Consider the following 23,637-nt stretch of genomic DNA (forward strand, 5'->3'; position numbering starts at 1 on the left):
CAAGAAAACTATATTAATACTATATTCACAAAATATATTATTCACTTTACAATTGTTCTCGACGAGTTTTCATACTTTGAAAACGATAGATAATAGCATCATTAGTTACAATTTTAAATATCTTACGCTCTATATAGCAAACTAAACATTATTTAAAAAATCATTGTCCATCTTATTACTAGATCATTTTTTATGTACTTCATTGATGAGAATGCTCTTTCCACCGTTACGGTAGCAACATGTATAAGCAAAGTGAGCTCACAAGTAAATAAATAAGTAAATAAATAAGTGGCCAAGTAAGATTCAATCTTGTCTCTATCATCACTCTAGCAAAATCCGCAATTCCCTTCAGGTTGAGAAATCTTCTATCACACTTTTGACCATAGACAATGAAACTATCAAATTGGAAATGCATTCTCGAAGCTTGTGATCACCAAACTCACTTGGATAATACTCTGCCAACTTCATTATCATTTCCTTGTCAAAATTGGCAAATGAATCAACCGGACTTAAACTGGCCATACCAAGTTGTCACGACCCAAAAATTAACCGTTGTGTTGGCGTCTATCGTGGTATTAGGCAAGCCGCTACTCAACTATCTCAACACAATAAAAGCTTTAAAATATAGGCGGAAACAATTTAATATTTAAGAAAACCCCTTTTTAAAACCGAAATAAACCCGCAACACAATACAATCTATCCCAAAACTGGGGTGTCACCGAGTACATGAGCATCCATGTTAGAATACAGTCTACTACAATGTCTAGAGAGTAAAATGGAAGTACAGATAAAGATAATGAAGGAGAGTCAAGGCCTGCGAACACCATGCAGTTACCTCGATAGTCTCCGAGATCCTATCTCCTCAATCAGCAGCCGCTGTAACCAGAAGCACCTGGATCTGCACACGAGGTGCAGGGTGTAGCGTGAGTACAACCAACTCAGTAAGTAACAAACCCAAATTGTGGGCTGAAAGTAGTGACGAACTCAACCGACACAGTTCAATCCAAAACATAACAGTGCAGAAACGTAGGCATGCTTTCAAATTAAATAGGCAACTCAAAATAGTAAAGTACAGCAGATCCAAACAGTGTAAAGAATATGACTATACTATCTCTACATGCCAATGAAAATGATGTATGTGATGCACCATGCTGTCAGCCTCATGTACTCATACTCTCAAATGCTCAACCACTCGGTACTGTATATGGCCCATACGGCCGAGGGAAGATCCATCCCAGAACATATACATCACTGACTATAAATCACCCAGTACCGAGGAAGGCCAATCCAATCCTGTGGAAGAGATCCGTCTCCAAGTTCACACTCTCAAATACACTACTTGGCACTATATATGGACCATACGACCCATGGAAGATCCATCCCAGAACATATTTATCACTGACTATAAGTCACCCAGTACCAAGGAAGGTTAATCCAGCCCTGTGGAGAAGATCCATCTCCATATAATATCAACCGCGCTCACTAGGGGTGTATGCCGACTCCGGAGGGGCTCCTTCAGCCCAAGCGCTATCATAAATCAGTATAACCACTACGGAATGCAGCCCGATCCCATAAATGTCACTCATAATCAGGTACTCGGCCTCACTCAGTCATCAATATCTCCAGTCTCTCTCTCACGGGCTCATAATGTCATGATACTAGACTGAAAATAATGATGTGATGCACCAATAAATAACAACAGAGATTGCGATGAGATATGAAATGAATGAATATGACTGAGTATGAAATATCAATAAAATTAGTAAGACAACAACAAGAAACGACTATTATGGGTCCCAATAGTACCGGCATAAAGCCTAAACAAGATATCTAGCCTAAGTGACAACTCAATTACTTTATCACATGATGAAAACACGGATATCAATAAGATAGAATCACTATACAGTGCCATGGAGTCAACCAGGTCACAATTCGCATGGTGTACGCCCCCATGCCCATCACTTGGCATGTGTGTCACCTCAATACCAATCACATAACAAATAATTCGGGGTTTCGAACCCGCAGAACCAAGTTTGAAAGTGTTACTTAGCTCAATATGGGCTAAATTCTACTCCAAAATGCCCTTGCCTCTCAAATCTATCTCTAAACGTCCTGAATCTAGCCACAACCAGTTCACCACAATCAATATAGGCTAAAGGAATTAATTCCACAAGTAAAATACGAAATTATAGCCAAAATTCAAAATCGGCCCAAACCCGGACCCCGGGCTCACATCTTGAAATCCGACAAAAGTCACAAAATCCGAAAGTCATTCACTCATGAGTCTAACCATACCAAATTCATAAAAATCCGACACCAATTGGTCATTCAAATTCTAAAAACCAACTCTCCAAATCCCTAGCCTCAAATCCCCAAATTTCATCTCAACACCACACAATCTAGGTGGGAAAACAATGGGGAAACAAGATTTATGATTAAATACGAGTACAAGAAGCTTACCTCAATAATACCCGCGAAAAGCTTCTCCAAAACGCCTAACTCTGAGTCCAAAATATTGAAATGAGACTAAAATCGCGAAGTCTCAAATTTAAGAAGTTTGCCCAAGCCTTCCGCACCTGCGACCATGTACCCACATCTACGGCTTCACGGGTGTGAACGGGTCGTCCGCTTTTGCAAGGAATACCGCTCCTGTGGACCAAAATCCCGCTCATGCGAGGAAAAAATCCGCTTCTGCGAAGCCCATCCCCAAGTCCACTTCCGCTTCTGCAGTCTTCATGCCGCATATGCCGTCACACAGGTGCGGGAAAAGTATCGCACTTTCGACCATCTGCTGCCTCACATCAGGCTCCGCACCAGAATTTCCTTCTCCACCTATGCGAGCTCGCATTTGCGGTTCCCCACTCGCTGGTGTGATTACACCAGCATGAACAACACTTCAGCTATCCTTCAACATCAAACTTTGATCTGTTAGCCATTCGAAATCAATCCGAGGGCCCCAGGACCTCAAAAAAACATACCAACAAGTCTGTAACATTATGCGAACGTAATCGAATCTTTAAATCACCTACAACAACATCAAAAATATGAATTACATACGGATTCAAACCTACAAAATTTCAAAATTTCCAAATTCTACCAAGGACGCCGAAACCTATCAAATCACGTCCGATTGACCTCAAATTTTGCACACAAGTAATAAATGACTCCACGAACCTAATTCAACTTCCGGAATGGGAATCTGACTATGATATCAAAAAGTCAACCCCCGGTCAAACTTCTCAAAAATTCGACTTTCGCCATTTCAAACCTAATCCTACTACGGGATCTCCAAATAATTTTTTGGACACGCTACTAGGCCCAAAATTACCATACGGAGCTTCTGGAATTATCAGAATTCGAATCCAGGGTCGTTTATACATAGATCAATATACGGTAGACTTTTCCAACTTAAGCTTTTCATATAAGAGACTAAGTATCTCATTTCACACTGAATTCACTCCGGACCCAAACCAACTAATCTGATAAGTCATATGACATGTATAAAGCATAAATGGAGCAGTAAATGAGGGAATGGGGCTACAACTCTCGAAATAACTAGACGGGTCGTTACATAAGTAGTAAGTCAGTAGTCATAATATCAAAACAAACATTCATCTCTTGAAGTTCCAAATCAATAACCGCACAAAATACTTCCACAGAAAAGTGATGTAAATATGAAACTTCGGACCTCTTACACTTCGACTTTTCTATAGTATAGTCATCATCTATTTTGGGAATTAGATATCATGTTTACTATAAAATGAGCATACCTCATACAACAAAGAGTTCCATTCAATTTCACTCATTATTTGCAATCTTTCTTTGCAAGGTCCCATAGCATTAAGAATGTCTTAATATTTCTTTGGTAAAGCTTTGTTCAATTCATTTGTAAATAGTAACACCTTAAACATCAAGTGCAATATAAAAACAAATTTATATTCTTGAATTGGCTTAAAAGATTTCCCGCTGCAAATCTATCAAGGTGATATGGACACTCACACTTCATATCTTTAAGCACATTAACAATTGAAGGAAATAAAACCATCAAATTGTCCAAGGTTTTAAAATGAGACCCCCAACGAGTATCACCCGATCGTTGAAGGCCATATTCTTGATTCAAACCTTGCCCGGTATAGACATCTCCAAAGTTAAGAAACTCTTCCAACTTATCTACTCGATGTTGTCAAAGTGACTCTATGCGATTAAATGAAGATCAAATAGTATTCAAAACTTTAGTCAAACATAAAAGAAATTATCCACATCCTAGTGCTTTTTAGAAAGAGCTACAAGTTCTAATTGCAATTGATGAAAAAAACAGTGAATACAATATGCGGAGGGAGTATCTTGCAAAATGAAATACTTAAGACCATTTATTTTTCCTTGCATATTACTAGCTCCATCATAACCATGTAGACGTATCTTGGATGTACTTAAGGAATGATCCGAAAGCAAAGAATAAATTGATATTTTTAATGATGAGGAAGAAGTATCACTGACGTGGAAAATACCCAGGAATGACTCTATCACCATTCTACTTTTGTTGACTTATCGCAAAATTAAGGCCATTTTATCGTTATATGAGACGTCCTTTGATTCATCAACTAAAATTGCAAAATAATCACTATCCAAATCTTCAATGATAGCTTTAGTTGTTTCTTTAGCACAAACCTCCAGTCTCTTTTTGAATTGTGGGGCAAGTCATCATATCATTTTGTGGAGCATGACGTAATATTACTCTTCCTACATCTGGATGCCGATCTCTGTGCCATTCCGAAAGTTCAAGAAAGCCACCTTTATATTCAGATTCTTCACTTTCATCATGTCCATGAAATGGAAATCCCGATCTGAAAATAAACCTTGCCACATCAATTGAGTCATTTAAGCGCATCCGATAATAATTTTTACTTTTTTAGTTTGCTTATCAAAAGAAGATTGAATCGATTGACGTTGATTTTTCAAATCTAGCATCCTATTAAAGCATTTATGATGGATACTATTAACATCACCAACATGTTATTTAAATATTTCCACAACCTTGTTCCAACCCCTAAAACCATCTTTTGTAAATGCATCCCCTACGTTTCCACGGCTTTCAAGTTCATTCTTGAACAAATAACAATACAAATAAAATGCCGCATCTCCTTTTATGCTATACTCCAACCATTGAGAATATGGCCCCCTAAACCAGGTGGTAATAAATTGATGTATTTTATTCCCAATATTAGTTTTAGGGAATACATGACCAATAGGTTGATAAGGCCCTCTTTTTATATAATATCTATACACTTCATCTCGAATATTAGGACCATAATCCGAAATTGGCCCTTTCTTTGGTATCCGGCTCAAAAGAATTCAAATTAAGGACTTTATCTGCATTTGAAAGTAGGTAAGGATTTGTCACCCTTTGAACTTCCGGAGCTATTTGCGAACTCAGGGATGGCCGACTAACACTAGAACTTGGCTCACCATTTTTCGACTTGGTGAGAAATCTATCCATTTCGATGTTAAGGATTAGTATTCCTACAAAGTTAAAAATTCACACTTTTATTCAATCTATCTTAATTCAAATAGTATAGTTAACTCCAAATTAATCACAATAAAAAAATTTATTACTTCACAAATAATATAAACATAACCAAGTATTAGAATGAATGTAACAATAGATCAGGTAAAGTCTCCTGACAATCTGAAAATGCATATATGTGTTGTTTACGGATGATATTATTCCATAGTGGTAGAATTTTAGCCATTTCATAAGGTTCACAGTTTACTAATGAAAGTTTCAAACTCTAGTTCTTAGCAAAAGTTCAAATCTTGTGTTATTATAGTTCAAAACTCTAACGACTCGATCGATCATTTTACTTTCTAGATCCCTGTTCTCCTAAATAAGATTCTCCGTATGTGATTTTACTATTTTATGACTTGCGAGGATGGTTATTTCAGTATTTGAAAAGGTTCGGGTCGAAATCGGAACACTTGGTTCCTTGGTTTGGCCTTAAAAGGCTAAGTTTCACTTTGCTCAATATTTTGAGTAAACGACCTCAGAATCGGAATTTGACGGTTTCAATAGGTTCATATGATAATTTTATAGTTGGGCATGTGCTCGGATAGAGTTTTGGATGACCCAGGAGAGTTTTAGCACTTAATGGTGAATGTTGACACATTGGAGGTTCTAGAGTTCTTTAAATTTGGTTTGAAGTAGGATTTATTGTTATCAAGGTCTGTTTGGTATTCTTAGCTGGAAATTGGTTCCGTATGGTAATTTAAGACTTGCACGCAAAATTTGGTCCCATTCCGAGTAGTCTAAATATGAATCGGCGCGTTCGGAGCGATTTGGAAACTTGAAATTCGTAAATTGATTCAATTGAGTTTTGGGGTGCGATTATTAGTTTTGTTGTTATTTTACGAGCTTCGAGAGTTCGATCAGGCCCGTATTATACTTATGAACTTTTTGGTGCATTTGGATGGGGTCCCGAGTGGCTCGGGTGTGTTTCGAACCACCCGGAGCTATGTTGGAAAAACACCTAGATTTTCCAGTTTTGGTTTCCTTCTTCGCGAACGCGGAAGGACCCTCGTGTTCGCGATGAAGGAATTGGGCTGAGTAAATTTTGTGCTTCGTGTTCGCGTGATAAGGTCCGTGTTCGCGAAGGGTAAGGTGAGCTGGGTGGGGGTTGCACTGTTGTTCTTCACGTTCGCGGAGGGCAGGGCAGGGCAGGTAAGCCTCTGCGTTCGCGAAGCCCTAGTTGCGTTCGCGATGGCTATGTTTTCTGGGTCTGGGACATTTGCCTTTGCGAATGCAAGGCCCTTTCTGCATTCGTGAAAAAGGGACAATTGGGCAGTGTCTTGTTTTAAATTGGGACTTAGGCTATTTTGAGCTCTTTTATTACACTCTTGGGGTGATTTTGGAGCTTTAAAGAGGGAGATTTAAACCTAGCTTTAGAAGGTAAGTAATTCCTACCCAATGTGAGTTTAATACATAGATTATGGATAGATTTTAACATATAAAATTATGAAAATTATGGGTTTAGGTAAAAAACCTAGGTTTTGATAAAAATGAGATGCAACCACGAAAATGGTTATGGGCTTGAGTGAAAACTATATATTTGAGTTCGTGAGGTTATGGGTAACAACTTTCTTCGAAAATTTTTGGAATCTGGGCACGTGAGCTCGGGGTTGAATTTTAGGAACCTTCCAACTTTGGTTGGGTAATTACTCTGATAGTTAAATTATGAACTTTTGAGCATGTATTGACTAATTTATATAACATTTGACTAGTTTTGGGTCGTTTGGCAACGAGTTGAGGATGTAAAGCATATTTGTGGATCGGGAGTAAGCTTGAGAACGAGGTAAGTCTCTTGCCTAACCTTGTAAGAGGGAAACTCATCCCATTTGGTGTATTTTTATTGTGAGCTATATGTGTGGGGAGCTATCTACGCACTAGGTGATGACAGTCCGTGCGTAGCTATATTCTATGTGATGTCGGGGTTATGTGATAATTAAAAATCAACTATTTCAAAAATGTTAAAAGAGTAGATACATAGTTAGTTCACTGTTGGCTTGCCTAGCGACGACGTTGGGCACCACCATGGCCTATAGAAAATTAGGTCGTGACAAAAACACTAATAATCGGTCAGAAATTAAGCTCACATAGCCCATACTTAACTGAACTCGATCAAGCATTTCCTCAAACACAATATGTGCTCAAATTAATATTCCCAATATATGTCATTATTCAAGACTTTAAAGCCCTAATTATCCTAAATTCTCCCAAAAGTAGCATTCAACAGCCCCATCTTAGAAATAACAATCATAATCAGCAACAACAAGACAAAATCTCGGCAAAAGATTCAAACATTGAACAAAAATGGAAAAGAGAATTCGGGAAATTTCAAGAGGAGAAGAAAGTTCTATGAGTAAATTGAATTACAGAGCAAGAAGAGAGACAGAGTAGTTGCATATCTGAGAAAATGAAAGCAGAGGCTGATGCTTAACGTCGGAGAAGAAATTGCGCTCTTGATTCTTGAAGAATCCACCGAGGGCGAAGAGAGAATGAGTATTCAGAAAGAGAGATAGTACCGGGTAGTCATATTTAGTCAAAAAGGGAAGTGTTTTATTTAGTCAAAATGAAATCCCTAATTTTGTTTTAGGGACTTGAAAGTTTGACTAAGAGAAAATGAAGGAAAAGGATAGAAAAAAGGGATGTGGGCTTGGAGTCTTAGCCTTTTAGGGATCTGTTAGCTGTTTTTAGTCAAAAGAGACTTTAGAAAAGAAAAATAATAGAAATATTTAATTAAATTTATGGACTTTTTGGTGCATTTGTATGTAGTCCCGAGTGGCTCGAGGGTGTTTTGAACCACCCGGAGCTAAGTTGGAAAAACACCCAGATTTTTCAGTTTTGGTTTCCTTCTTCGCGAACACGGGAGGATTTGGGCTGAATGAATTTTGTGCTTCGTGTTTCCGTGATGGGGTCCGTGTTTGCAAAGGGTAAGAAGAGCTGGGTGGGGGTTGCACCATTGTTCTTCACGTTCGCGGAGGGCAGGGCAGGTAACAGAGGGTTGGGAATTCGAACTCTTAACCTGGGAGACAATAGGGACACGCTACAAGAAAACTGCCAAACATCGTCCCCAAAAATCGACCAAAATCGGTCGGAAATAGGAAAATCGATCGATTTCCGATCGATTTTAATTCGTCATAACAACAATGGTCTCTAAGGTGTGGCGACCGAAGACGGTCGCAATTTTTATACCGAAATCAATCGGTTAATTCAACCTTTAGTTGACCACTTTAACTGACAGATTTTGTTGTAAAAATAAATATACCGACCGACCTCGGTCGGTATTATTTAAATTAATTTTTATTTATTTTTCAAAATAGCGACCGAGTTCGGTCGGAAATATAATTATTTGATAATTTTGCATTTCTCTTTAAATCTCAATAAACCGACCGAAGTCGGTCAGACAAATTAAAAAATAAATTAAAAACATGTTATTTTCAACTGATTTCGGTTGGTATTTTTAAATTTCTGCATATTTCACATTGAAAATACCGACTGAAGTCGATCAATAAAGATGAATTTCTGGGTTTTAATATGATAATTCCGACCGTAGTCGGTAGGTTTTCTGGGTAAAGACCTGGTAGAATATGCCTGTTTTTAAGATACACCACCTGCCAATTACAACCAATAACCATCCTATAATGATAATATTACATTCTTGCCATTCAATCATAATTAACCAAAAACAGCAAGAACAACAATTAACCAACAACCACAACAACAATGCTAATAACAAAAACCAAAACAACAATGCTAATAACAACAACTACCACCACAACAACAATAAAAATGTTCAATAACAAAATAATATCAACAATACAATCATCATTCAAAACGATTCCAACTAAATATTCACAAGTTCAATACTTTGTTTAGCAATACATACCATTCAATGAGTATTTTGTATTGTATCACCTCCATCTTCACTACTAGAAGCTTCATCGTCAGCATGGTTCAAAGGATCACAACGAGAAGTATTAGCATCTGGGGAAGGCTCAAGAGACCGGGAATGGGGAAAGTACCACTAACAAGAAGATTGACCAGATGACCTTGAAGGAGATTAAATTGTTGATCCCTCTTTTATAGGTAAACTTTAAGGGAAGGGTATCAAATTGTCTATCTCTCTTTTATTCTCTGGCATTTGTCTCTTCAAGCTCTGTTGTCAGCTTTGTGATCTTCTTCTACATAGACGAGATAGTCGACCTATTAATTACCTCGCTTTGGGCGGAAGTCCCTATACCTTGTAATCCAGCCTTGTAGCGCCTAAATGATCTCTCTGGAAGGCTGTATGATATCCCATTTTAAGACCACTAACAACATCCAACCATATCTTCTGCGCTTCTTCATCTGAAATGGGTGGTCACTCGCCTTGCTCATTCGGTGGCAAGCTCTGAGTGTACTCTTCCACATTACTCTTGTTGCGACCCTTTATGTAGAAGATAGAAAATTATTACCTATATAATATTATAAACATTAATTTCAAGTTATAGTAGTTATGAAACTTACATATGTAGTCTCTGCCGGATCCTCAACTCGTCTAGTTGGATCTGTTGATGCCTTCTTCTTCCTGATGTGAGTCTCCATGAAAAACTCATCATGAGTCATCTTCCTCCCATATTCTTTTTCCTACAAATATAATAAAACATGTTAAATTAATTAAAATATATAAATATAGTTGGATAAAAATAGAATTAAATATTTTAAAGAATTACCAGTAGTCTCCCCGTAGTCCCCATGCTCCTTGCACCCACACAGTGCAAGGAGCCACCCTTCTTAGGTGCTCGAGCCTTCTTTCCATGTTTACTCTTCTTCTTGAACTTCTCAGTGGTCCACTGCCTCAGCAAATCCTCTCATATGTGCAGTAGAACCCATGAAGCCTTCTTGCTCTTCTTTCGAGTAGAATAGAAGGAATCAGATAGTCTCTTACGACATTTGAATTCAAAATTTGCAAGAATGGCATTGTTATGCCGGTCCTCCCAGGCACACTTAGTCTGCAAATGAAGTATGTAATGTTAGATAAAAATATTGTTAATATAATGATTAAATAGATAAGAATTGTATTGAAACCTTAAATTGGTTGAAAATTTGGTCCACGAGCTCCGGTGGAAAGTCACTCCAACTCGCATAGGGTGCATCATACAACCAAGAAATCCTAAAACCCCATTTGGAAGCATATTGGACAAGCTCACTAATCTCATCTTCGTTAATATATCCATCACCATTTTTATCTGCAAAACGAAGGGGTTTTCCAGCTTTCCAACGGCAAAAATGCAAACCCATCTCTTTAAAAGCTAACCTGAGTTCTTGCTTGCTAAGTTTACCATCTCTATTCTTATCATATTTCTTGAGTATACCCTTCACTTGCTCTTCATCAGTGTAAGGCTTACACCTGTACGAATGACCCAAGATATTTTTTTTATGCTGTTTCTTTTTGTTCCTGTGGTTAATTATTGGTGAATAATCTTTCAACAAGGGGCGCTTCCTATATATAACGGCCAGCTTAGAGTTCACGATGAGTCATTTTCTTTTCTGCGAAGATTGATTTAGTTGGAAAAAGATTTAGAATTTGTTCCTTCTTCAACTGTTTCCTTAATTATCTTTAAGGACATTCTTATTAGCGTTGAACTTATTGTACTTTTGAAATTAAGTTTAGAGGAGTATTTTACGAAATTATATCATTTTAAAAAGAACCAAATTGTCTTAACTCTAACAATTCTCTTTTGCTTTCGTTGTTCTATATGTACGCTTTCATATTTTTTGAAGATCTTTCAGTATATTCAAAATACTCTTTCCGTTTCAATTTAGGCCTAAAATCATGAAAATCTTTATCTTAATCCTACTAAATTGAAAGATTACCTAAATCTCGGCAGATCAGATGATCATCCTAAGATCAGATAAAATACGTTCATAATAAACTTATATAAAAAAATATCAACACAATCAAATATATTTGTACGCCTTCACTTTAATTAGCGATAAAAAGATTTTGCACCTACCAGCTCGCTGGTTTAGGTTAGGGTTTGATTAAAAGCATATGATTATTAATTTGGGTGCGAAAACTTGTGAACATCTTATAAAAAATGACTTATTTTACGATTGACAGTATAAATGATTTTTTTACAAAATTATAGTAAAAAAATTGTTAAAACTTGATTCAACCACAAACTATTGAGATTTTGTTGTAAAGCAGCTCAGAGAAAAATGGAAGTTTTTAGCTTTTCAATGTGTTTTGTATTGAGAGAAAAGTGACCGATGGAATCTGTACAAAGATATTAAAATGTTTTCTCTCTTTTTTTTAACAGATGGGCTGACCCAGTATTTTTATATGTCCACTCAACTAATTACATATCCTAATATAAATACATAGTTACATTGTGGACTTATGTGCCCAATAACAAGAAAAAGAAAAAGAAGCCCAAGTAGCTAATTTGTTGCGTTTGCTTGTATCTCAACACCCCCGGCAAGTTCGAGGGTGAAATAACCCCCAACTTGTGAAGATGCAGATGATGTATAGCTCCCCCCAAAGGTTTACTGAACATATCAACGAGCTGATTAGCACTAGAAGTGTGAAGCAGCTGAAGCAGACCTTCATTCAACTGGGTGCGAACAAAATGGCAGTCCAATTCAATGTGCTTGGTGCGCTTATGGAAGACATGATTCTTAGCAATGTGAATGACTGTCTGGTTATCACAAAACAGACTGACAAGAGAATAGAAAACAATACCAAAATCAGAACGAAGCCTGCAAACCCAAGTAATTTCAGCAGTGGCTTTACTCATAGACATATATTCAGCTTCAGCAGAGGACAAGGATACCACAGATTATTTCTTTGACTTCCAGCCTAGCTACTAGACATCCCCCTAACAAATTGCAAAACCACTGATGGACTTCCTACTATCCGGGCAAGATCCCCAATCACTATCACAATATACACTGAGAGAAAGATCAGAAGACTTATTATAGAAGATCCCAAAATCAATAGTACCCTTGATATACTTGAGCAAATGTAAACCAGCCTACATGTGAGAGAGGCAAGGCTTCTGCATAAACTGGCTTAAATGTTGCACTACAAAACAAATGTGAGGCCTGGTGTGGGTTAAGAAATTGAGCTTACCCTCCAAACACCTATAAGTCTCAGGATTGGGCAGGGGATCACCATGATCAGCCTGTAATTTGTCGTACATATCAAGTGAAGATATCATTGAAGAACAATCATAGGAATGGAACTCTTTGAGAAGATCATGCACAAACTTTTTATGGTGCAGCAACACCCCACCCTCAGAATACAACACTTAAATACCCAAAAAATAATTAAGATTTTCTAAATCTTTAATTTTAAATTGATCATGGAGGAAGATTTTCACAGCAGCAATCTCATACAGATCTGTCCTAGTGATGATAATGTCGTCAACATACACCACTAGTATTACCAAAGCATTACCAGAACCTTTGGTGAAAAGGGAATAATCATTAAAGGAGTGCTCATAGCCTCTAGAAGATAAAGATTGAGACACTTTGGCATACCATTGTCTCGAAGCTTGTCTCAATCCATTCAAAGATCTTTTTAGTTTACAGACCAAAGCAGTGGAAGCAAAATCAGGGGGCACATCACATACTGAAAGACCAAGTGGAAGTTTCATAAAAACTTCATCATCTAAATCCCCATGCAAGAAAGCATTATTAACATCTAGTTGGAATAATGACCAATTTCTTTTAACAGCTATAATAATTAAAGTTTTAACAGTAAATATTTTAACTACAGGTGAGAAGATTTCATAAAAATCTATGCCTTCAACTTGTGTATCAACCCTTATCACAAGTCTAGCTTTATATCTTTCTATACTCCCATCAGCTTTGTACTTAATATTTTATACCCATTTGCATCCAATTGGCTTCTTGCCCTTGTGTAACTCAACTATGTCCCAAGTGCCATTAGTCTCTAATGCCTCAAACTCTTTTCTCATAGCATTCTGCCACTCAGGGATAGTTATTGCCTGAGAATAAGTAGTAGGCTCAAATACATGATGATAACTAGAGTTAGACATAACAGTAGAATTGGCAGACCTAGAGCTATGATTAGGTAGAATGCAGATATAATTCTGCAGATAAGGAGGAGGATTGTGAGGTCTATATGATCTCCTTAAAGGAGGGAATTCAGATTCATAGAAAGAAGAAGAGGGATTAGGAGAAACAGGATAATTGTTCAGAGGTATTGCAAAGTCATAAGGAGCAGAGTTGGAGGGATGAAAGGAAACATGAGATGTAACTGATGGGGCAGGGTAAAAGAAATCATGGAACAATGAGGAATTCTGCTTAACAGAGTGATCAAAACAAGCAAAAAATGGTAAATTTGACATAGTAGGGGAAGTAGATCTAGATTGAATAAAAGGGAATATATGTTCATGAAATATAGCATCTCTGGAGATAAAATATGTTTTATTCTATAAGTCATACAGTTTATAGGCTTTCTTCCCAAAGGGATAACCAATTAACATACAAGGAATGTCCCTAGGCTACAGTTTGTCCCTATGAGGTTTTGGGACAATAGAGTAACATAAACATCCAAAAGCTCTAAGATTTGAGTATGTGGGGAGTTTGTTATATAAGATCTCATAGGGACTCTTGTCCTTTAATACATGATACGGGAACCTATTTATCAAGTAGGTGGTTGTGAGTATGCAGTCTCCCTAGAATCTAAGAGGGAGACCAGATTGGAAAAGAAGGGCTCTAGCAGTTTCCAAAAGATGTATGTTCTTCCTTTCCACAACTCCATTTTATTGTGGAGTATGAGGGCATATTATTTGATGAAAAATCCCTTTCTCAGAAAAAAATTTAATCCAACAGTACTGGATCCTAACTCTAAGGCATTGTCACTTCTCATATTTTGGACTTTCAGATGGAATTAAGTTTCAGCCATGGCAATGAAAGCTCTTAAGAGGTCACAAAAAATTGCTTTTGGCTCCCATTAGGTGGGTCCAAGTGTCTCTTGAAAAATCATCAACAATGATCATAAAATATTTGGAGCCAGTACAAGTAGGAGAGTTATATGGACCCTAGGTTTCAATGTGAATCAACTGGAAAGGCTTGGTGGTTTGTATACTACTGTCAGGAAATGACAATCTTGTTTATTTGGCTAGTGGAAATATTGGACAGGAAAAAGACTGTTTGGAAGATAAATGTGACCCAAGCATAGAGATGTGTTTCATTCTGAAAAAAGGAATATGCCCAAGCCTATAGTGCCAAACCACAACCATTTTATTAATATTATTCAGGGTGGAATCAGTATTTACATGTGTTTTATCAGCATCAACAACATTAACATTCTTTACATTTGCTTGTATCTAAGGGAAAACACAGACAAGAGATATAACAAGGGGAATAACAGGGGAAGTAACACTAGAAGAATAACATGATGTGGTACTGGGAGAACCAACAGGAGAAAGTAAAAGCTTGTAGAGATTGTGGTCCAGTTTACCAAGAACCAGGCGCATCTTCAGAGAAGGGGCCCGTATAGCACAAAGAGTTCTGGTAAACAGAACAATCCCATTGTATTGTTCCAACAACTTATAAACAAAAATAAGATTGTATTGAAAGGAGGGAACATAGAGAACATGATGAATTGTGAAATTTAGAAACAAAGTCAAAGAACCAACTAAATGAACTTTGACTTTGTACCCATTTGGCAAAGAAACAAGACAGGGTACAAGTAGTGTTTGCAGATTAAAGAGTAAATCCTTATGAGGGGTCATGTGATCAGAAGCTACAGAGTCTATGATCCAAATAAAACTATCTACTTATGAAAGCATGCATGACTTGAGCAGAATACTTTCTGATAACATCTTACCAGCAAAGTTAGCAGAATCCATTAGAGTGGGAGTAGAGAAGGAATCAAGAGACATATAGGACTGTTGCAGTAACATCATCAGCTGGGAGAATTGATCTTGTGTCAAACTAGGGACCATTGAAACATTATCAGACTCAGATAAGTTGACAGAATCAGGACCTATATTAGAATTCACATTAGCAGAAGGACCAGGAGATTTCAATTCAACATGAGCTGCAGTTTTCCTGCTGCCAGGCCCTTTTGTGAACTTGAAGTTTGGAGGATACCCATGTAGTTTATAGCATTTTTCAATGGTATGACCTGATTTTTTACAATATTTGCATGTAAGAGGTTTTTTACCATCAAAATTAACTTTGAAAGGGAAACCCTGTTTAGACACCTCAGCATTGAAAGAGGTAGATGTAGGGAAAAACTGAGGATAGGTAGAGACTTGCCTCTGCTTCTCATGTGATAATAGTATACTCTATACAGTGCTCACATATGGAAATGGTTTAATCATGAATATATTGCTTCTAGTTTGCACATATACATCATTGATACCCATTAAAAATTGATACACCTTTTGAACATCATCATCTTTCTGATAGTCAGATTTGAAACCACAGTTGTTGCAAGACCTGACTCTACTGATAAACAAGGCATCAATTTCATCCCACAATTGCTTGATTTTGTTGAAATATGAGGCAATATCAAGTGATCCTTGTGAGATGTGAGCTAACGTTTTCTTAAGCTCAAATACCCTTGCAGCATCTGCCTGACCATACCTTTCCTCCAACTCACTCCAAATATCTTTGGCAAGTTCAGAGTACTCAACACTACGAGCAATGTCTTTGGACAGGGAGTTGGTTAATCAAGAGATGACCAAATCATTACACCTCTGTCATTGTCTCGCCAAGGGAGAGCTGTCAGGAGGCTTGACTGAGGATCCATTAATGAAATCCAGTTTATTTCTAAGAGACAAAGCCACAAGGATGGTTAGTCTCCAACTCCCATACACAGTACCATCAAAAGGTACAGAAACTAATGAAGACCCTAAAATACCAGACGGATAGACATATAAAGGATGACATGGATGCGTATAATCATCCTTATGAAAAATAGAGCGAAAGATAGTAAGACGAGTAGTTGGTAGTGCAGATGAGGAAACATCATCATTCGGCATGTTTGTTCACAATTAATCAGAAGCAAAACATGCACACACAATCAAACAATAAGAAGAAATGACTAGGGTTACCAAATTTTCTTTTGCGACCGGAAGGAATAACGGCCTTGAAAAATCAGTGACGAAGACTGACGAAGCCTAGCTGAACGTGTAGTTGCAGAAAACCACCAATCCCTAGGTTGATGAAGACTTCTCAGAAAACTCCAAAAACTCAAAATGGATTCGACAAATCGCCAGAAACATTCAAGCGATAGTAGAAGATCACTAACACTACTAGAAATCCGGTAAACACCGACCAAAAAAATCGGCCAACGTTGGTCGGTAATGGCCAATAACTGACCAAATGACTATTTATGTGTGAACGGTATTTTAGGGGTCGGAAAGGCATACCGAGCAAAGTTGGTCGGAAATTATCGACCAACTTTGGTCGGTTAATTAAATTAAAAAAAACATATTGCAAAAAAAACCTACCAAAGTTGGTCAGTTTTTTCGACCAAAGTTAGTTAGTATTTTAATTATGTAATCAAAAGATTCACCATCTGGAAATCGAACCGGGATTTGTACTGTAGCAGGATACTATTCTACCACTAGACCATTGGTGCATTTTGTTTTGAGACTGTCTTTTATTTGATTTATACTCTTTAATTGTATTTTCGCTCGAAAATAACCGACCAAAGTTGGTCGGTTTTATTAAAAAGTAAAATTACCGACCAAAGTTGGTCGATTTTTTTAAATGACAAGCCGAATTAACCGACCAATTTTGGTCATTTTTTTAATATTAACTTTTATTTATTTAAATTGAAAAACGGACCAAAGTTGGTCGGTTTCTTGAAAACTAAATTTCGCGGGACTCAAAATAGTTTCCCGCATTTTTGCGCTAAAGAAAATCGACCAAAGTTGGTCGGTTTTGTAAAAAAAATTTAAAAATAAAATATTTTGAAAAACCGACCAACTTTGGTCGGTCGACCTTGGTTGGTTATTGCCGAATTTCTAGTAGTGTAATTTCATCGTCAATTCCGAAAAATCTCGGCGGAAAAACTCAAAATACGAAAGAAATAGCGGAAACTAAAAATCCGATGAAAAAATGCGAGGGTAACATTAGACGAGAGGTAATCACCCGATATATCCAGATCTAGGCTCTGATACCATGTTAAAACTTGATTCAACCACAAACTATTGAGATTTTGTTGTAAAGCACTAGCTTTTCAATGTATTCTGTAATGAGAGAAAAGTGACCGACGGAATATGTACAAAGATATTAAAATGTTTTGTCTCTTTTTTTTTAACAGATGGGCCGGCCCAGTATTTTTATATGTCCACTCAACTAATTACATAGCCTATGATAAATACATAGTTACATAGTGGACTTCTGGGCCCAATAACAAAAAAAAAATGAAAAAGAAACCCAAGTAGTTAATTTGCTGCATTTGCTTGTATCTCAACAAAATTATAGTACAATTTAACATGCCGTAAGATTGCTGAGTTTTGATGCGGGATCGAAAAGTTGGGAGTTAAAGCTCAAGCTTTGATGAATTCATTATTGCCGTAAGATTGCTGCTGAGCTTTAAGTAAGCCCTAAAACTTTTCAAAAATCCAAATAGACCCGCCTTCACTTAATTCGGTCTTAGTATTATTATTATTGGTCGAAAATAAAGGGACAATTGGAGTCTATTCCTTAATATCGGACTCATAGGTTTTGACTAATTATTCCGACTAGTTAAATGAAAATTCTTGGTTCCGATTCTTTGCAATGTGTAAGACGGAGTGTTATGTTCATGTAATGACCCCTGTTGGACAAAAAAGGCACAATAATCAAGAATTTTCTATAGAAAAAGTGACACGTATGTCCTGTTACCGGCCAAAATACACAAGCCTGATGACATCATCATTATGATACTATCAGTTATAGACACAGCGAAAAGAAGTCTCTTTGAGATGAAACAAAGGGGTCATGATCGGTTGAAAAGGCAAATTGTAAACCACAAATTGAGTCGACATAGAGTTTAAGAAAAAAAAAAATTTAATACTTGTAGTCTTAAAAATTTAAAGGGTAAAAATTTTATGGGGCGATATTTATATGGTTATAAAAACTTTTCATTAAGGGTAAAATAAATAAATTAAAGAGTTTAAAGTTCAATTATTTCCAATTGTAGAAATATGTCTTTTTTTTAACAGAATAATAAGAAAAATGTGTCATCTAAATTAAAACAGAGGGAGCAAAACTTAAAATGAGCTGAACAAGCATAACGAGAGAGAACTAGATACAAACTAGTTTACCTACTAGTAGTAAGTTTTAAGCTACCAAGGATCCTAGTTTTTCAATTTCCTTTTTGCGGTTATCTTCTAACTAATAGATAAACTTTTAACCAATATGTCATTAGATATTGCTTAGCAAACAAAATAGTTATATATATATATATATATATATATATATATATATATATATATATATACTTTTGCTGTTTGACTTTGAAGATAAGTGGGAACCGGGTTCAACTATTTATCTCTTTGACATGGCTCGGCTATGTTTTCTTTAGGATGAGCTTGTGGAGGACTGGAGGGGATGCTTAAAAGTAGTTTATATACCCTCCTTCCTCTAAACTCGTGACTTAACACCGTTGTGTAAAAGTAAAGTCAATTTTTTAAAATATCATAAATTTCCAGAAAAAAGGTTCTAGTATAACCTGTTTAATATCTTGGATAATTATCTTAAAGACATATCTACATATTCTAAAGTTTTATTGAAAAATAAGGTTAATTTTATTTTTTCATGTGCGTAGAACACCATCTAGAACGATCAGATATCACGAGTGATAAAGAAGAGCAGATAATTAATCTGAAAAAAATTAAAATGTGGAAGATAGCTTATATCATGATTTGGCTACTAGAACAAAATTTACATAGAAAACATGGAATATATAGAGCACAAATGTAAAATCATGACAGTTACATAGTAGTACATATATTATATACAATCAGAAGACCCTTTCTTCCAACATTACAAGGATCTTTGGTTCTCAAACAAAACAAAACACGACAACACAAAAGCATCAACAACAAAACAAGATACAGAAGAGGCAAAATATATAGAAGCCTAAGTAAAACAAAAAAGAAGTCGAAGCCTATGAGATCCTAAAACCCCATTTGGAAGCATACTGGACGAACTCACTAATTTCATCATCGTTAATATATCCATCACCATTTCTATCTGCAAAACGAAGGGCTTTTCCAGCTTTCCAACGGCAAAAATGCAAACCCATCTCTTTAAAAGCTAACCTGAGTTCTTGCTTGCTAAGTTTCCCATCTCCGTTCTTATCATATTTCTTGAGCATACCTTTCACTTGCTCTTCAGTTAGTGGGTGACTCACACCTCTAGAACTGAACCAAGGCATTGGACTGAACCAAGGCATTTTTTCTTTCTTTTTTGGTATACTTTTTCTCTGTCTCCTTAGGAGTATAAGGAAAGTGGTGGATAAATTTCCAACAAGGGACGCTTCATATATATAAAGGCCTGCTTAGATTCCGTGATAAGTCTTTTTTATGTGCGACTGTTTTTGCTCGGATAACGATTAAGAATTTATTATTTCTTTAACCGTTTCCTTCTTCCTTTAACTAATTATTAGGATGAATGTGTATTAATGCAAACTATGTTAGGGTAAAAAGTAACTAAACAATCTTAATTAAATATCTAATAATTCTCTTTTGCTTAGATGCTTTTAAACTTTTGAAGATCTTTCAGTATCTTTTAACCCTTAGCTTGTCCTTCACGCTGAACTTGATCAAAAAGTTGAAGTAAGAATAGGAAGTAAAAGAATTGCAGGCTACGCTGTGGATTCTTCTTCTTTATTTTTATTTTTATTTTTGGTGAAGTCAATAGTGACCTATGTAAAAATTAAGGGAGGGATTGTGCGTATACGATTAGGAAAATGTTACATCTTGAAGTTGGTATATATTTATGGTTCAACTAGTGTGAAAGACCATTTTATTTATTCATCTATATGTCTAACTTTTCGATGCGAATTAGGACTTAATTGAACTCCAAGACGGGCACATGGAATCAAAATAACAAAAAGAAGAATTAACTTTTTGAAGAGAGGGAAAAAGCCCTATGGACATTTGATAAGGGCAGAGGGGCCAAAATAAAGAGGAGCATATACATCGTACGTCTACGTAGGTGATTTGCAGCGTAAGATTCAGCTTGTCCATTCCCACTAGGGTGATAGGGTATCGATAGGATCCTTTTGATCTTATGATCTTCGAGGAATTTGGTTACTTTACTTCCGATGAATTATTTTCCATTATCGTATATGATCTCGGTTGGCATTCCGAATCGGCATATGATCTGATCCCAAATGAAATCGATGACCTCCTTTTCCCTCACCTTCTCATATGCCTGGGCTTCCACCCACTTAGAAAAATAATCAGTCATAAACAATATAAATTGAGCCTTACCTGGTGCCTACGGAAGAGGGCCAACGATGTTCATTCCCCACTTCATGAACAACCATGGCGATAAAATCGAGTAGCGCAACTCCCCGAGTTGATGGATCATCAGAGCTTGTCTTTAGCATTCATCACATTTTTCGAACGAACTCCTTTGCATCTTTTTCCATGCCGATCCAGTAATAACCGACTTTGATTATTTTTTGAGCTAGTGTTTTGGCACCGGAATGATTTCCACAGGTACCTTCGTGGATTTCCCTCAAAACATACTCATTATCGCAAGTGGGCCATCAAATATTCTTCTAAACAAGGTTCCATCTTCGGACAGGCTAAATCGGGCCTCCTTTGTACGCATGGCCCTCGACTCTTTTCGATCTGAGATATTCCACGTACTTATTCCTCCAGTCCCAAGTTAAGCTCATCGAGTTGATCTCGATGTGGCCTTCTTCCACCATCGATCTCATAAGTTGTACCACTTCTCCCGTGTCGAACTCGTCGTCTTCGACCGAAGACCCCAAGTTAGTGAGGGCATCAACCTCACTGTTTTGATCCCGAGGTATCTGTTGCAAATTCCATTCTTTGAACCGATGTAATGTCACTTGTAATTTGTCCAAGTATCTTTGCATTCGTTCCTCTCTGACCTTGAATGTTCCATTGACTTGGTTTACCACAAGGAGGGAGTCACACTTGGCTTCGATCACCTCTTCCCCCAAGCTCTTGGCTAGTTCAAGGCCTTCAATCATGGCCTCGTTGTTAGTCAATTTCATAGTGTTAATAGATTGTCTAATTATATTATTTGTTGGTGGATTTTGTACGATGCTAAGTCTGGACCCTTTTGCGTTTAAGGCGCCGTCCGTGAAGAGGGTTCAGATTCCCGAGGAAGTTTCTCAGTTAATCAATAACTCTCTTTCGACCTCGGCTATCAGGGCCGGTGTAAAGTCAGCCACAAAGTCTGCCAAAATTTAAGATTTAATGGCGGTTCGAAGTCGATACTCAATATCGTACCCACTTATTTCTATTGACCATTTGGCCAATCGTCCCGAGAGTTCGGGCTTATGCACAATGTTCCTTAATCTGTAAGTAGTTACGACACATATGTGGTGACATTAGAAGTATGGTTTTAGCTTCCTAGAGTCGCTTAGCAAAGAGAGTGCCAGTTTTTCCAGGTGAGGGTACCTAGTTTCGGCCTCACCTAAGGTTCTACTAACATAGTAAATTAGAAATTGCGTACCTTGCTCTTCCCGAACAAGGACTCCACTTACCGCTATCTCCGAGACCGCCAAGTACAAGTATAGTTGTTCGTCTGTCTTCAGTGTGAGAGGCAGGGGCAGGCTCGATAAATACCTCTTGAGTTCCTCCAATGCTTGTTGGCATTCTGGGTCCACTAGAAGTTGTTCTTCTTCTTCAATAGTGCGAAGAATCAGTGACTCTTGTCGGACGATCTCGAAATAAATCATCCCAGGGCGGAAATTTGACCGGTTAACCTTTGCACGACCTTTACGTTGTCCACGACCATGATATCTTTGATGGCTTTTATTTTATCATGATTAATATCGATTCCCCGGTTGGATACCATTAATCCGAGGAACTTATCCAACCCAACTCCAAACATACATTTTTTGGGGTTCAACTTTATATAGTAGTGTTTTAGTATGCCGAAGGTTTCCTGCAGATGTTTTAAATGGCCCTCTGTTCGCAGAGACTTAACTAACATGTCGTAAATATAAACTTCCATTGATTTTCCTATTTGTTCCTCGAACATCCGATTTACTAGGCGTTGGTAACTAACACTGCATTTATTAATCCAAACGACATTACGTTATAACAGTATGTGCCATATTTAGTGATGAAGAAAGTTTTTTCCTAATCATCCTGGTCCATCCGTATTTGGTTGTACCCAGAATAGGCATCGAGAAAACTGAGGATCTTGTGGCCGGTCGTGGCATCGATCATACGGTCAATATTGGGCAAATGAAAAGAGTCTTTGGGGTATGCCTTATTCAAATATTTGTAGTCTACACACATTCTTAGTTTATTCTCCTTTTAATGACTACCACTACGTTTGCTAACCAATCCGGGTATTTAACCTCCTGAATAGACCCTATTTTAAGAAGTTTAGATACCTCATCCTTGATGAAATCATGTTTGATCTCGGACTGGGGTCTCCCCTTTTGTTTACCCGGGTGAAATTTTGGGTCCAGGCTTAGCTTGTGAGTGGTTATCTCCGGCGGGATCCCTGTCATATTGAGGTGGGACCAAGGGAAACAATTTTCGTTAGTATAAGAAATTGAATGTGTTTTTCTCTGAGCTCGGAGCTTAGACCCGTGCCCAGGTATACCTTTCGATCGAGCGAGCTTAATATAACTTTTTCTAGCTCCTCGGCCATCGATTTAGTGGCATCGGAATCATCGGGGGCTATAAAATATCTGGGAACCCCATAATCATCATCATCGACTTCCTTTTGTTTATCCAAATCTGTCGAAGAGGCTATCAATGATTGCTATTTTTGCCCTATTTTTTACCATCTGGTTTAGGCTCTTCGATGTTGAAACTGCAGGTGCTGGTATTTCCTCCTTGACCGCGAACATTTCTTTCCCAACTGACTATTCTCCGTAGATTATTTTGACGTCGTCG

At 37.3% G+C, this 23,637-nt stretch overlaps 2 protein-coding genes across 2 annotated transcripts; both read right to left on the minus strand.

Moving 5' to 3' along the window:
* Nucleotides 1-9,443: 9,443 nt before the first annotated feature.
* LOC138910448 (uncharacterized) lies at nucleotides 9,444-19,970 on the minus strand. The gene is made up of 15 exons (XM_070201689.1): nucleotides 19,700-19,970; nucleotides 15,958-16,226; nucleotides 15,399-15,861; nucleotides 14,989-15,323; nucleotides 14,845-14,895; nucleotides 13,455-13,863; nucleotides 12,919-13,274; nucleotides 12,669-12,831; nucleotides 12,409-12,487; nucleotides 12,092-12,295; nucleotides 10,695-10,943; nucleotides 10,482-10,545; nucleotides 10,267-10,386; nucleotides 10,061-10,180; nucleotides 9,444-9,578 (listed from the first exon to the last, which is right to left on the minus strand). Exons 1-15 carry the CDS (start codon nucleotides 19,968-19,970, stop codon nucleotides 9,444-9,446), a joined length of 3,288 nt encoding a protein of 1,095 aa, XP_070057790.1.
* A 335-nt stretch (nucleotides 19,971-20,305) lies between these two features.
* On the minus strand, nucleotides 20,306-21,770 carry LOC138910449 (uncharacterized). Its single transcript, XM_070201690.1, has 2 exons — nucleotides 21,477-21,770; nucleotides 20,306-20,329 (listed from the first exon to the last, which is right to left on the minus strand). Exons 1-2 carry the CDS (start codon nucleotides 21,768-21,770, stop codon nucleotides 20,306-20,308), a joined length of 318 nt encoding a protein of 105 aa, XP_070057791.1.
* Between the last annotated feature and the right edge of the window lie 1,867 nt (nucleotides 21,771-23,637).

Source organism: Nicotiana tomentosiformis, chromosome 4 (assembly GCF_000390325.3).
Source record: "Nicotiana tomentosiformis chromosome 4, ASM39032v3, whole genome shotgun sequence".
Lineage (NCBI taxonomy): Eukaryota > Viridiplantae > Streptophyta > Magnoliopsida > Solanales > Solanaceae > Nicotiana > Nicotiana tomentosiformis.

Coding starts and splice junctions, on each gene's coding strand:
- LOC138910449 (XM_070201690.1), bottom strand. CDS start 21,770: ATGAAATTGACTAACAACGAGGCCATGATTGAAGGCCTTGAACTAGCC. Junction 20,330..21,476: donor AGTTCGACACGGGAGAAGTG/GTACAACTTATG, acceptor GATCAAGTTCAG/CGTGAAGGACAAGCTAAGGG.
- LOC138910448 (XM_070201689.1), bottom strand. CDS start 19,970: ATGCCTTGGTTCAGTCCAATGCCTTGGTTCAGTTCTAGAGGTGTGAGT. Junction 16,227..19,699: donor CCAGTATGCTTCCAAATGGG/GTTTTAGGATCT, acceptor CCCTGTCCAAAG/ACATTGCTCGTAGTGTTGAG. Junction 15,862..15,957: donor AAGATGATGATGTTCAAAAG/GTGTATCAATTT, acceptor AGCACTGTATAG/AGTATACTATTATCACATGA.